At 37.1% G+C, this 14840-nt stretch overlaps 1 protein-coding gene across 3 annotated transcripts in view; it reads right to left on the bottom strand.

Annotated features, from left to right (window-relative positions):
• LOC150075695 (E3 ubiquitin-protein ligase RNF220-like) overlaps nt 1-14840 on the bottom strand; it is a 226643-nt gene that overhangs the window by 12159 nt on the left and 199644 nt on the right. For all 3 annotated transcript variants that reach the window (XM_090388362.1, XM_090388364.1, XM_090388361.1), the window contains 3 exons: nt 14087-14142; nt 6890-6938; nt 573-666 (listed from right to left, as the gene is read on the bottom strand). In XM_090388362.1, the coding sequence (XP_090244488.1) occupies nt 573-666; nt 6890-6938; nt 14087-14142 (199 nt within the window). The remainder of the gene's footprint in view (nt 1-572; nt 667-6889; nt 6939-14086; nt 14143-14840) is intronic.

The following is a 14840-nucleotide window of genomic DNA, read 5'->3' on the forward strand; positions in this document are numbered from 1 at the left end:
GAAGAAATAGACAAAAGTTTCGGGGGGAATGGATAGGTGAAATGGGAAGGTGTTTTTTTTTTTTTTTTTTTTTTTTTTGGCTGATGCAGTATAAACTTGCTTTCTTGCATCATATGTCGCTACTAATGCTAATGCTTGATTTTTGGATTTTGTTGCTTCTGTCATTTGGTTGCAATTATATCTGTGAGTTGCCTGATTGGCTAAGACTTTCTATAGACATTCTGCCAGAATAAACAGCTTTATTACTCATTACTGCTCATTATGAGCCTGCTTTTCTATCTCCAGGTTTGACTACACAGGTTTCACTACCAGGTTTCACAAGGCAAGAGTAGCACCAAAAGTCAAGTTTAGTAAGTATTAGCACTAGCTGTGGTGCAAGGATGCCAGAGCTTCTGCTGCTTAATTGCCTTAGTGCAAATTTCAAAGAAAATTAACCCATGTGGAAGCAATTATAAACTGAAGTTCTGAAAGCTTTCACAATTATTAGTACTTTCACAATTATTAGTTTCAAAATATGTCTCTGACACACACACACACACTTCATTTAAACAGTGCAATCTTTGTTGTCTTACCATGCATATTAGGCACTTCATCCGATCATCTGATCTATGCATTTCTTCTAAATCTTTTATCTTTTCTTTTAGTGATGAGATGACTTCAGTTTCCCTGAAATATAAATATATTAACTTGCATATTTTCTGAGTTGTTGAACTAACTTTTTTTTTATATTGCTGAATTATTATTTAGTGATATCCCCCTGGGGGGAAGGAACTTTTGCATATGAGAAGAATATGGTGGTAGTACATCAAAATTACACTTAATTTTTAATTTTAACCAACTTTCAGGCATATGATGTACCCCCAAAATTAATACAGTCTCTGAAATATGTCTCATGCAAAAGTATTTGGGCATCCCTCAAAAAAAGAAGTAAAAATGCAAATGCATACCAAGCATAAGAAACAGAAGAGCTATCAATAGCAGTTAGTATAAGTCATCATCCTCTACTACTTAAGAGTACAGTTAGATGACATATGTCATTGTATGTATGTGTTTGAAATATACAAGTGTGACATTCAATTATACAAGGATAGGCTGAAAAGTGATGCCACTTAGATCATAACTGGGTGGCACAGCAAGTTCCAACCTAAATTTTCTACATAGCTAGTTTTAAATAAAAGCATTTTTGAACATGTGGTTCAAACAACAGAGTTATTGGGTCTCTAATTGCTGAAAATATTGGACCTTCGAAATTCATCAATGATTACGTTTTGAAGCAACATTGATGCAAGCATTGTTACCTAGTGGATTTTAAGAGTAAAAGATAGCAAAGTTGATAAACCTCTGCTGAAGAGTTTAGTGGAGCTAGACATGTTCAAAGCCGCTAAGTGGATTTTCTTATTTATTGATTAGAAATTGTTTTTCTAAAACTTTTGATTTAAATTTAGTAGTATAGCATTATTTTGTGATTTTCTGATTAATCTAGTGTATTTATTCTTTATTCGGCTTTGTAATTCCATAAAAGTATCGGTAAGGGTATCAAATCTACGTGTTACAAGTTGCAGCTCCGCTGAACGAGAAGTTTTTTAGCCATATTTAGCCGCTTTATTGACCAATTGTTACATCAAATTATTTTATATAAGTAGCTTATAGACCTAGTTAGGATCGTTAGTTTATTCGGAATTGAGACAGCGAGATTTGGAAGTTAATTAATACTTAAGTGTCCGTAGATTTACCGTTCGTAATTTGCTGCCATTGTTATACGATAAAACGTTATAACCCGAACTAGATAGCATTAGTATAGTATATAATATAATGTTGTCAATCAGTAAAATCTATTAATTTTGTTAAACTTCATTGTCAATTAAATTGTACTTTTAACTAAATACATATAATGACTTAGATTACAAACGTAACATAATTGATTAATACATAACTTGATATGGAAGTTATATAAACGGAACTCGTATATAATACTTGATACCGAAATATATATATATATATAGCGTTATAACTGTGTTGGGATACAAGTTTAGGGTTATAATTTTGTACTGAAATCGAAATTTTATTGAAATTAAATCGAAATCATGACTCAGACTACAGCAGCAAAGTAAAAGGCTCAAGCTAATTGGAGTGCTGTGGCTCAGAGGAGAACTGAGGAGGGAAGTTGCCCTCTGAATCACAGCCTTTTAAAATGCACTGCTTGTATGATGTTTGTGGATCAATCGGGTATGGGACATGATATTGCCATGGGGGATGTCTTTGTGTGTGTGTGTGTGTGTGTGTGTGTGTGTGTGTGTGTGTGTGTGTGTGTGTGTGTGTGTGTGCGCGCGATGCAAGGAGTGTAACGAAATCAGGCGACAACTCAGCGTTGTTATGGGTCTATATGAGAGCTTGAAGGACAGGGTGGATGCCCTTGAAGGATCTAAATTGAGGGGCCCATCAAGCTCTCAGCTGCCCACATCAACACCAGAGTTTGCACTTGGTCATCACGCAACACAGCGACAACCCCCAAGGAAGAATGCACTGGTCCCACAGGAACTACTAGTTGTTGGTGACTCTATTGTCGGGGAAACGGGAAACATGCTTTGTAAAAAGGATAGATGGAACAGGACCAGTGTATGTCTGCCAGGGGCAAAGGTTGATGACGTTGTAGAGCGGATATCATCTTTTAAGGGCACAAAAGGTGATATAGTTGTACACGTTGGCACTAATGATATTAAGAGTAGGAGACCGGCAGAATTACTTAACAAGTACAGGTCACTGTTGGAAAAAAGCCGTGAATTAGGGTTGAATTTGAAAGTGTCTGCAATTCTGCCCAAACAGGATAGGAGGGAGTATATGATGAGAGCCTTGTCGATCAATTCGGCCCTGGAAAGATTGTGCAAGGCTCAAGGGGTAGAATTTTTTTCAGCCTGGTCTGTACTTGTTAACAGGAGAGATTGCTTCTATAGGGATGGGATACACTTAAATAGAAAGGATGCAAGAATATTTGCTGATGCTATCGAGGAAGTGTTAGGTGGGTTGGAAAACTGCTAGCTTGGGGGGGATACAAGGACTAATAGATTAACAGTAGCCACTGGCAGAGGTGAAAGTGATTCTTGCACTGCTTCTATTGGAATGAGAAGAAGTCTGGAAAACAAGATGCAGGATACTTCAGAGACTGCTGGTAGTCATTGCGGTACAAGTAAACACATGGGTTGTGTTAGGGTACCTAAGAATAGGAACAGGTGCATGTATACTTGCGTGTACACCAATGCTAGAAGTTTGGTAAATAAATTTGATGAATTTGAGGTACTGCTCAAAACATCAAAGGCAGATATTGTTGGGATATCAGAGACGTGGTGTCACACAGATATAAGTAATGCAGAACTGGAATTTGGGGAATACAATGTGTATAGAAAGGATAGACAGGACAGGAGGGGAGGAGGGGTTATGCTATTAATTAAGAAACACATAAAGTCCAAGGAAGTGAAGCCAGTTGACATCGATGGACAGGGCAGTGTTGAGTCAGTTTGGTGTGACATAAGCATTGGGAGATCAAAATTGAGTAGGAGTGTGCTATAGGCCTAATGACTCTGATGAGGATAATAAGAAACTGTACAGGGAAATAGAGTGGGCCAGTAAATCAGAGAGTCTTATAATGGGGGATTTTAATTTCCCAGATATTGACTGGAATTTGTGGATTGATCACTCACACACTAGCAAGGCTTTTGTGGATTTATTGGATGATTGTTTTCTACATCAGCATGTTCGGGAGGCAACTAGAGGGAGTAAGGGGATTTGAGGGGATTTACTCAAAGAGGTAACTACTATCAGGTATAAAGGGAAGGGTTTTTACTTTCTTAAAGGTGACTACGGTGGTCTGAGACAGTATTTAAATTCTATACAGTGGGACCAATTGATGATGTTACCAACAGCAAATTCAAAATGGGAAGCATTCAAAGAAATAATCTTGGAAGCTATTAGGCTTTTCATACCAACGAAGAAATACTGTTCAAGATTTAGGTCTAAATGGATGTCAGATGAACTAATTAGACATGTGGCAGAGAAGAAAAATGCATCTGATACATATAAATTAACAGGTGACACAAAAGCCTATGATAGATATAAGCTGGTCTGTAATCAAGTTGTAAATGAAGTTAGGCAGGAAAAGGCAGATTATGAGAAATCTTTGGCAAAGGATGCAAAGAAAAATAGCAAAGAGTTCTTTACTTATGTAAACTCCAGAAGGAAGGGGATGAATCAGATTGGTACATTTGCTATTGATGGTTCAACTGTTGATGATCCTGCTCAGGTAGCTAACAAACTAAATGAATATTTTGCATCGACATTCACACATGAGGAGCTATTCAGCGAGGGGAATGCCAGAGGCGTATTCAACTCTGGCAGTAAGCTAGATAATCTTGTAATAACTGAGAGTAAAGTGGAGGAGAAATTGTTGAAGATAAACACAAGAAAGGCACCCAGGGTGGATGGGATCTATCCAGTTATATTAAAGGAGGCAGCAAAGGAAGTAAGCAAACCCTTAGCCATAATTATGAGAGCTTCTTTGGACTCAGGGGAGGTACCCATAGACTGGAGATGTGCAAATGTGACCCCAATTCACAAAGGAGGATCAAAGGCTGACACAAGTAATTATAGACCTGTGAGTTTAACTTCTGTTCCAGGAAAATTAATGGAGGCACTGGTTAAAGAAGCACTGCAGGATCATCTAGACAAGACTTCAGTTATAGCTCAGACACAGCATGGTTTTGTTAAAAGAAAATCTTGCCTGACCAATTTGATTGGATACTATGATGCAGTCACAAAAGAACTGGATGCAGGGAATAACTTTGATATTATATATTTGGATCTTAGAAAGGCTTTTGATACTGTTGCACATGGAAGACTGCTGCACAAATTGGAGCAGTGTGGCATTGGAGGCAAATTGCTGCTATGGATAAAGGGGTGGTTGAGGGGGAGAAGACAGCATGGTGATCAATGGACACTGCTCATCATGGATTAATGGAGTCCCTCAGGGTTCAGTGTTGTTTTCTGTATTTATAAATGATATTGATGATGGTATATCAAGCTTAATGTCCAAGTTTTCAGACAATACAAAGGTTGGCAGGGTTGTTAAGGCCACTACTGACGCTATGCTGCTGCAACAGGATCTGGAAAGGTTGAGCAGATGGGCTGAGAAGTGGTGGCAACTGAAGTTTAACATTGACAAATGTAAAATACTACATATAAGAAACAGCAACCCCAGAGTAACGTATCAACTCTGTGGTGGTGCCTCCGTAGCCAGGTGGGAAGGAGCAGTAGTGCATATCACATGCTTCTTGATTAGACCGGGGTTAGAGCCCGTCACCACCAAATACGGAAGATGCTTAAAGGTCAAGGATTGACCACCGCATATCCTGGAGCAATATGGTCTTAGTTGCTAATGCTCTTAAAAAACAAACAAAAAAAAAAAAAAAAAAAACACTCTGTGGTACTACACTGACAGTGGTAGAGAATGAAAAGGACCTGGGGGTAATTGTGCAGGCAGATATCAAGTTCTCTGAGCAGTGCAGGCGGGCTGCAAGAGTAGCTCATGGTGTATTGTCAATGATATACAGGAAATTTTCTAGCAGGATAAGGAGATGATTATTCCCTTGTATAAGGCAATGGTCAGGCCACACCTTGAGCACCATATACAGGTCTGGAGGCCTCATTTCAAGAAGGATGTAGAGCTGCTGGAATGAGTACAGAGAAGGGCAACAAGATTAGTGAATGGAACAAAGGGTTACTCTTACGAAGAAAGTCTTAAGTTTTGCAAATTACAGTGTCTGGAGACTAGGCACTGGCGAGGTGACCTGGTAGAGGTGTATAAAGCCTTGAATGGTTTGAGAATGCTCAATGCTGATGGGATTCTTCCTCTTGCTCAGAATAATCACCTGAGAGGGCATAAATTCAAATTGAGGAAAGATGTGATGGATGAGACAGATGTGTGGAAATTTGCCTTTAGTTGGCAGGTAGTTGGTTGGTGGAACAGACTTCCATCCCTTGTGGAAGTTGATAGCCTAAATAAATTAAAGGCTCAGCTGGACAGGTATTTCAAACAAATGGAGGGTTGAAGTGGAAGTTTTTTTTTTTTTTTTTTGGCTGATGCCGCATAAGCTTGCTTTCTTGCATCATATGCCTTTACTAATGCTAAGGCTAAACCTATCATTAATGATCAAAGTTGAAGTGGATGACCAGTAATGTCTACTGATGAAACACATAAACAGGAGAAAAAAAAAAAAAAAAAGAAAAAGAAAGAAAGAAATGAAAAGCAGATGAACTTGTTCATGGTGATTGCTGGGTCGAACAATTAGCAACTTTAGGGATTTATAAAGAAAGTGTTCAACATATTCTGTGTTAGGGTCCTTCCAGAAGGTATGCAGAAGAAATAAAAAGATGGATTGAAGACTGTTGATAGCATTTGCTGTTTCAAATGCAAAATGCATGCATATTTTTTCAACATTATTGCAAATGGAGATGAATTTGTGGTTTATCACTATGATCTGGAAAACCAAAAGAGTTCAACAAATTTCAACATAAAACAATTCCACATCAAAAAAGTTCTCTTGATGTCTAAGCACTGGCTGTAAAAGTGGCAGTGTTTTGTTTTGTTTTTTTTAATTCCACTGGTGTTATACACACCAAAGTTTTGAGAAAAAAAAAAAAAACCCACAATCAATTCAGTCCAGTATGTTGAGTCTCTGGAGACAAGCTCAAAAAAAGAACAGAGTATGGCTTTGCAAAACAGCAATGTTGCTTCAACACTAACAAAACTTCACTGCAGCCAAGCAAAATTGGACAGAACATTGTTGCTGTGTGCTTTGAAGGTACTTATGTTTATTTACTTTTTTATGGTCTCACTTACCTTTGATCTGAAGTTGTGGAATCTGGATTATTTTTTTCTTCTGCCTTAGCTGTAAAAGGAATAGAAAACATTTTTATCAAAAAGTTAACATTATTTCTTTTTGAATCACGGATATAACATCACATCCCAAAAACTTTACAGAAACATAATTAGGCAGAATGATTTGAAATTAGCGAGTTCTTATTAGAAAGGTTTATTGCTTGAAATTTTTTACAAACATCTAAGGGGAGTTATGTAGCTACATCTCTTTGCATGTCTTCTTCAGTAGGTAGATGGGAAATTAAACAGTAAGAGTTAAGAAAAATTACTTACCTTCGTACTTGGTCAAATTTTATACAACTAATGAAATTGAATAGCACTGATTAAATTATAAAATGCAATGAACCAGCTGCAGGAACAAGTCCAAACAAGACCCCAACGATCATCGTTTGGGTTCCGAGTTTTTGAGCATGAATTTTGAGTTTTCATTACCTAATTTTCCAACAAAGGACTTCTGTTTTGTTAGATATGGTTAGCAATATCACTGGGTCAACATGTAATGTCTTGGGAAGTGTGAGGTCAATTGATGGGCACTGCTTTTGGTTGGAGATGGACTAAGGCAGAGTTGTAGGAATGGGTGTGTTATAGCCTACAGTAACTTAGTGTTATGCTCTGTTCATGGATTCTGGTATTATGGTGTCTGTTCACTTCACCAATGGCTACTTTCATTTGGCGTGTGTGTGTGGGGAATAAGTTGTACAAAGTTCAAAAATTAAAGATGCTATAATTCAATTTAGTTAAAAGAACAATACAATATAAATACAGACAGATATAAACATAGATATAAATAATAAAAAAAAATCTCTGACATCACTATAACTAGGAAAAAAAAAAGCACCTAAAATGCAAGCACTTTGTTTGAGACAGCAAAGCACTGTTAGGTGGCTATGTGGTGAGTGAAGCTTTTTACAAAACTGCATATAAGTTATCTGATGACACAGAAGCCAATGGCAGATATAAACTAGTCTGTAATCAAATTAAAAAGGAGGCTAGGCAAGCTAAGGCAGATTTATGAGGTCTCTCAAAGAATGCCAAAAATACAGCAAAGACATCTTAACAGTAGAAGGAAGACTTCTTAATATTAAGAAGTCTTCCTTCTTATTATATTAAGAAGAAAGACTTCTTAATATTAACAGTAAAAGGAAGGGGGGTTGAAAATCATTGATCCACTTGACAACGATGGTTTAACTATTGACGATCCTGCCCAGGTTGCTGACAAACTGAATCGGTATTTTGCATCTACATTCACACATAAGGAATTCTTTATAGAAGGGAATTCCAGAAGTTCATCAGAAACTAACAGGGAGCTAAATGATTTAGTAATAACTGAGTGGAAAGTGGAAAAAGAATTGTTAAAGTTCAACATAAAAAAAGTGTCTCGGGTGGATAGGATTTATCCAATTATATTAAGGGAGGCAACAAAGAAGGTAAGCAAAGTCTTAGCCATATATTCATACGCTCTATTCTCTTGGACTAGAGAGGTGTGAATATATCCAGAATTCAAAAAGGGAGTTCAAAGGGTGACATGAGTAATTACAGACCTGTTAGCTTAACTTCTGTTTCGGAGAAAATAATGGTGACTCTGGTTAAGGAAGTAATGCAGGATCATATAGAGAGGACTGCACTTATTAGCATTAGTAGAGGTACATGATGCAAGAAAGCAAGCTTATGCAGCATCAGCCAAAAAAAAAAAAAAAAACACACACACTCCCATTTCATCCCTCCATTCGTTCCAAATACTTGTCCAGCCCAGCATTAAATTTATTTAGGCTATCAACTTCCACAACAAAGGATGGAAGTCTGTTCCACCAACCAACTACCCGCTCGCTAAAGGCAAACTTCTGCACATCTATCCTACATCTGTCTTTCCTCAATTTGAATTTATGCCATCTCAGGTGATTATTCTGAGCAAGAGTAAGAATCCCATCAGCATTGAGCATGCTCAAACCATTCAAGGCTTTATACACCTCAATCAGATCATCTCACAGGTGCCTAGTCTCCAGACACTGTAATTTGCAAAACTTAAGCCTTTCTTCGCAAGAGCAACCCTTTGTTCCATTCACTAATCTTGTTGCCCTTCTCTGTACTCGTTCCAACAGCTCTACATTCTTCTTAAAATGAGGCCTCTACATCCTTCTTATACTGCAGTCACAGCACGGATTTGTTAAAGGGCAACCTTGCCTGGCCAATCTGATTAGATATTATGATGTAGTAACAAAGGAATTAGATACAAAACATAATCTTGATACTGTTGCACATAAAAGATTGCTGTACAAATAGGAGCAGTGTAGCATTAAGGGCAGGTTACTGCTCTGGATAAAGGGATGGTTGAGTGGGAGAAGACATAATGGTTATTAATGGACACTGTTCTTCGTGGACTAGCGTTATTAGTGGAATCCCCCCAGACGATTCAGTGCTGGACCCATTGTTGTTTTCTATATTTATGAATGATATTAATGAAAGCATAACAAGCTAATTGCCTAAATTTGCAGATGACTAAACAAATTAGGCTTGATAGGTTTGAGAAATGGCAATTAAAGATTAACATTGATAAATGCATGCAAAGTACTGCATATGGGTAGCAGTATTCCCAGATTAACATACCAACTATGTGGTACTACACTCACAGCAGTGGAAAATTAAAAAAAAAAACAGGGGGATAACAGTGCATTCAGATATGAAGTTCTCTGAGAAATGTATACAGACCAGCTCATGCAGCTTTGTCTAAGATATACAGGCACTTTGCTAGCAGGGACAAGGAAGTGTTATCCCATTGTATAAGACAATGGGCAGGTCGTATATCTTGAGTACTGCATACAGGTCTGGAGGTCTCACTTTAGGAAGGATGCAGATCTGCTGGAATGGGGGCAAAGAAGAGAAACAAGATTGGTGAAGGGAACGAAAAGGTTGTTGTTGTTGTTTGGTTTTTAGGAGCATTAGCAACTAAGGCCATATTGCTCCGGAATATGCGGTGGTCATTCCTTGACCTTTCCGCATCCTCCATATTTGGTGGTGACGGGCTCGAACCCCGGTCTAATCAAGAAGCGTGTGGTACGCACTGCTGCTCCTTCCCACCTGGCTACGGAGACGCCGAACGAAAAGGTGGTTTTATCAAGACCGTCTTCAGTTCTGCAAATTGCAGAGTCTTGAGGCCAGGCACCTGCAAGGTGATCTGATTTAAATTTTTTAGGTCTTTGAATGGACTGAACAAGCTTAATGCTGATGGTATTTTTTCTCTTGCTCAAACTACACACATAAGGGGGCATAAATTCAAATTGAGGAAGGATGGTTGCAGGATACATATAAGGAAGTTTGCCTTCAGCGAGTGGGTGATTGACTTTTGGAACAAACTTCCATCTGGTGTTGTGGAGGTGGGCAGTGTGAATAAATTGAAGGAAGAACTAGACAAATTATTAAGCTAGCTGAACCAAATGCCTACCAGAGAGTTACCAATAGGTTCGGTCCAGTGGACTGTCTAGCATTCAGCCTGCAAAAACCATTTTAGAGCAGTATCCTTGAAATGTAAGGAAGATTGAAACTCACCATGTGCCCATCATAACCTCGAAAGACATCAGTCTTACTTCATGATGGGTAGAGATGAGGGGTGTTAGGACTTTACTGTGGAGACTAAACATTGGTTCAACACTTCAAGGCTCTAATAAGCAAACTGGTAATACTGCACTGGTTCATGAGTCATCTACTACCTCATATTGACTGGTAACACAGAGGGGCTGATTTTTGCCCTTGACCCCTGCTTATATTGGTTCACACCTGAGTGATCACCTGTAGTTTACTAGGTGCAATATTTCAGGACTTGAACACAGGGAATTATACTCTGGGTTATTAAAAGTAGCACCACCATAAAGATGCAAGCAGAGAATTTGAGTGACATAGAACAACTAGACTTCATTGATATTCAGTCCACTTGACTCAATATCAATTGAGTCAAGTGGGCTGAATATTATCTCCAGCAGTGTTTCAAACTCCCAAGTAACAAGCTCTAGCTTGTCATAACTGAGAGAATATCTGTGTAAAACCACAAGGTCCAAAAACATATTAATCAACATAAAAGAAAACTTAACTAAGTTTATTTAGAGAAAAGTTTGCCAATACATAACTACTACTACTCCCCAAAATTTGTTTCTCAGAATAAAAGCAGATTTGAATAAAATTAGGAATAGTAGAGGAAAAGTTCATCTCAGAACATCAAATATATTTGGATAGCTCTCCTTGGCACTCTTGGATCATGTGTGGATATGTAATAAAAAAAGTTTCTGAAGTTGGATAAAAGTCCAGCACAGGAAAGGTTACATGTCAGTTTTAAAATATTTAATATTTTCAGTTATGAAGGCTGCACCATGGAAATAAAAAGGTATTTTATTTTATTTTTTATCATAGTTACTTTTTTTTTGAGTTTCATAGGAAAATAACTGTTCTTCATTAATATGTAGTGGTTCCACACAAGCGTGTCCTCACATACTGAACTACATCTTGTGAAGGCTAAAAAAACCCCAGAATATCACAGGGAAACCCTCTCAATGCCATATATACCTCAATCAGATTTAAACTGAAATGTAGTAGTAGTAATGCCAAAAGTGTAGCATCAGCAAAAAAAAAAAAACCTATAGTTCACCCATCCGTACCCCTCCAAGAATTTATTGGAAGTTACGGGTTCAAGGTAATTCTTCCTTGAATTTATTCAACCCATCCACTTCCACAACAACAGATGGAAGCCTGTTCCAACAATTTACCACTCGCTGGCAAAGGCAAACTTCTGCACATCTATACTGCAACCATCCCTCCTCATCTTGAACTTATGCCCCACTCATGTGTAGTTTCAGCAAGTGGAATAATGCCATTAACATTCAGCTTACTCAATCCATTCAAGGCTTTAAACACCTCAATCAGATCTCCCCCACAGGTGCCTAGTCTCAAGATGCTGCAATTTAGCAAACTGAAACCTTTCAAGGTAAGAACACCATTATATACCTGTATACTGTACTCAAGTGGTGGCCTAACCAGTGTTATACAAAGGGATAATCACCTCCTCATCTCTTCTAGCAAAGTTTTGTATATCACTGACTCCATGAACTGCCCTGGTAGCATGTCTGCATTGCTCAGATAATTTCATGCCTGACTGCACAATTACCCCCATGCCGTTTTCACTCTGCATTACCCTGAGTGTAGTAGTACACAGTTGATAAATTACTCTGGGGTTACTTCTACCCATAGGCAGTACCTTGCATTTGTCAATGTTAAACTTCAACTGCCATTTCTGAGCCAATCAACCCAATTTCCTAGATCTTGTTTCAGTAGCTCACCCTGATTACTGTTATTAACCACCCTGCCAACCTTTGTATTATCTGCAAACTTAGAGACATTAACTTTAGTATATACCTTCACCAGTATCATTGATAAATACTAAAAACAACAATGGGCCCACAATAAACCCTGGGGAACTCCACTCATATCATTAGCCCATAACAAGCCAAGCACGGTACTAAGTACTATAGGTTCTAATACCTCTCGTGTTTGGGGTTCACATAAAAAAAAAAAAAAAAAGCAGTGCCCATTGATAACCACTCTCTGTCTTCTTCCACTTATAAAATCCCTTTAGCATAGCAGTAACTTGCCCTTAATGCCACATTGTTCCAATTTGAACAGACATCTTTTATGTGTCAAAAGTAGCTAAAGTCTTCCTGAACTCTAAGTATATGATGTGAAAATTATTTTTTTGCATCCAGTTCCTTCGTCACTGCATCACAGTAACCTATCCGATTGGTAGGATAAGACTACCCTTTAACAAATCCATGTTGTGACTGCAGTATATAGTAGTTGGTCAAAGAAAAATTTCCCTTTATAATCAATGTTATTTAGGATATTATACTGAAAATATTTAGGGAAAGCCTCAACTTATGGAAACTTCACTAGATGTAACAGGTCAATGCATTAGCATCATGTTTTTACGTAGTGAATTACCGAAAATGGTAAAATGGCATTGTTTAACATCATTGGTTATTATACTTAAAATGATCTTGTAATGCATCTTTGACCATAGACTTCATGATCTTCCCTGCCACTGAAATTAAACTGGTCTACTAATCGTCATCTGATTCATAAGTCTGTACACTTTGTGTATTGGTGAGATATTGGCAGTTATCCAATTCAAGGTGACTGCACGAATTATGAATTATAAAATGCAATAACCTTATTTTAAAGTTATTTGCTAAATAAATTTAATAATTATTAAAGTTTTTGTAATTATTTAATGTTTTAGTTAGTCTAATGCTATGAAATCAACCATACATCATGATTCTGGCCTAATATGATTTTTTGTAAGTTATCACAATTGGTTTCCTATATCAATTAATATTTTCATCATATAACTATAAGTGATATAAATATTACTTCACATAATAAATTATGGGAAGAGAGGAAAAAAAAAAAAAAAAAAAAGTTTTAAATTTATATAGTAGATATTCTTAAAAATAATAAATGACGTAGGCCAGTGGTCAGGAGCGAGAGTGCATAGCACGCGTTCCTTGAGTGGACCGGGGTTCAAGCCCGTGACTACTAAATACGATACAGAGTATAAACAGAAAATTTATTTATTTATTTAAATAAATTTTCTGTTTATACTCCGGCACGACAACCAAGTCAGTAGAGTTTACAATAAATCGTCAATACAAATATTTATCGTATTTAGTAGTCACTGGCTTGAACCCCGGTCCACTCAAGGAACGCGTGCTATGCACTCTCACTCTTGACCACTGGGCTACGTCAGGCCTAATGTAAATCATGTTACCCCACAATTTAAAGGAGATTTGCTAACTTGTGTGTGTGTGTGGCAAAAAGGAATGCTCTAATAATGCTCAGTAATATTTATTTTTTTTTTAATCGTATTATAATAAAAATAAATTCAGATAAAAAAAGTATATAAGAAGCTTATTACCACTATGGGGGGGAGAACGTGTTGTCTCACATGAAATTACTATACATTGCTTAGAACAATTTAAAAAAAATACAGCCTTTTTCCTGCTTTGCTTCAGTTATAAAATAAGTTCTAACTTTTGCATTTTAATTTCACTTAATCTAGTTTTATAAATAGTAGTTTAGTTTTTCTGCAATATTGAAATGATACTATAAATATATACCTACCACTATCTTCTGTCCATTTACTTGATTCCAGTATCCTTTGTGGATGAGGTGAATCACTAAAGGAGAAAATAAGCTGGCATCAGTTAATGGACTGTGCTATATACAGCATATTAGAAAATTAATTATCTTATTCACATCTGAAATAAGAAATATAAGTATACATGTGTGTAGTCATTTTAGTACTTGTACTAATGGTGATAACAAAATTATACATTTGCCATTCTACTCCTAAAAAAAAATATAAAAATTGCAATGCAGCAAAAAGCCACAGGCTTTTGGCCAAAAAAAAAAAAAAAAAAAAAAAAACACACAACTGCATTGGCCAAAAAAAAAAAAAAACTACCAATAGATCAGAAAATACAAATTATGTGCTTCCCTCCACACATAGGTTACTATCCAGTTGACCTTTGAAATTATTCAAACTGTCAGCCTCAACTACCTGTGAAGGCAACTTGTTCCAACAATCAACAATTGGCTGGCTAAAAGAAAACTTCCTACAATCTAGTCTAAACCTCTTCTCCTATAATTTAAATTTATGGCCCCTAGTTCCAGAATTCTTTATAACACTGAAAATTCCATATTCATTCATTTTACAAAGCTCTCTCGAAGTCTTAAAAACCTCAATTAGGTCACCTCTGAGGTGCTTCGTTACCAAGCTCTGTAAGTCCACATAATCTGAGTCTTTCCTCATATAGTCGCCTTTTTGCTGATCTCACCACGTAAGTTGCCTATCTTTGAACCCTTTCAACAAGCT

The sequence above is a fragment of the Mastigoproctus giganteus genome, chromosome 14, assembly GCF_048544385.1.
Source record: "Mastigoproctus giganteus isolate SK-2022 chromosome 14, ASM4854438v1, whole genome shotgun sequence".
Classification (NCBI taxonomy): Eukaryota; Metazoa; Arthropoda; class Arachnida; order Uropygi; family Thelyphonidae; genus Mastigoproctus; species Mastigoproctus giganteus.